General features: G+C 67.2%; 1 protein-coding gene across 1 annotated transcript; it reads right to left on the reverse strand.

Moving 5' to 3' along the window:
• Positions 1–21: 21 nt before the first annotated feature.
• NGA_0692300 (uncharacterized protein) lies at positions 22–579 on the reverse strand (the record flags this gene model as incomplete). Its single annotated transcript, XM_005852270.1, has 1 exon — positions 22–579. A coding segment is annotated over one exon (558 nt), but the record flags the coding sequence as incomplete, so codon positions are not given.

Genomic DNA, 579 nt, shown 5'->3' on the forward strand with positions numbered 1-579 from the left:
CCCCCCCTCATTCCCCTCCCCCTCTAGCCCTTTAACGTCCCTCCCGCGCCCCTCAAACACCCCTCTCCCCGGCTCTCGTTTCGAAGCCTCCGCCTGGCTCTCCGGCCGCTCCGCACTTTCATTGTGGGCGTCCGCCTCCAGGATTCTCTGCAAGATGGCACCCTCCGTGACCAGGTAGGCCTGAAGGCCCACGCGGGAGGGCCCGGCGTCCATGATCCAGGTCACGATCCGTGTCACGCTCTGGTGCAGCACGGACGTCCACTCGTATTTGAAGAGCATGTCCAGACAGACCGTCAGGACCCCCTCTTTCTCCAGGGCCCGGTCCACCCGGGGGCTGCAGAGCTTGACCAAGGCTTCCACGTGCCGCACAAGCCGCAGGCGGGTCAGGCCCAGCTTGGGGACGGCCTCCCGACTCTGAGTCGTCACGGTCCGGTCGTCCCTCGCATGCGACAGCAAGTAGACGCGCACGAGCGGGAGGGACGACAGCAGCTTGCCTACTACCTCCTCGCTCAGGGTGGCCACGCCGCTCTCCCCCTCCAGCCCCTCAATCTCCGCCCCTTCCCCTCCCACGCCCTCCCC

Source organism: Nannochloropsis gaditana (assembly GCF_000240725.1).
Source record: "Nannochloropsis gaditana CCMP526 unplaced genomic scaffold scaffold1690, whole genome shotgun sequence".
NCBI classification, from domain to species: domain Eukaryota; class Eustigmatophyceae; order Eustigmatales; family Monodopsidaceae; genus Microchloropsis; species Microchloropsis gaditana.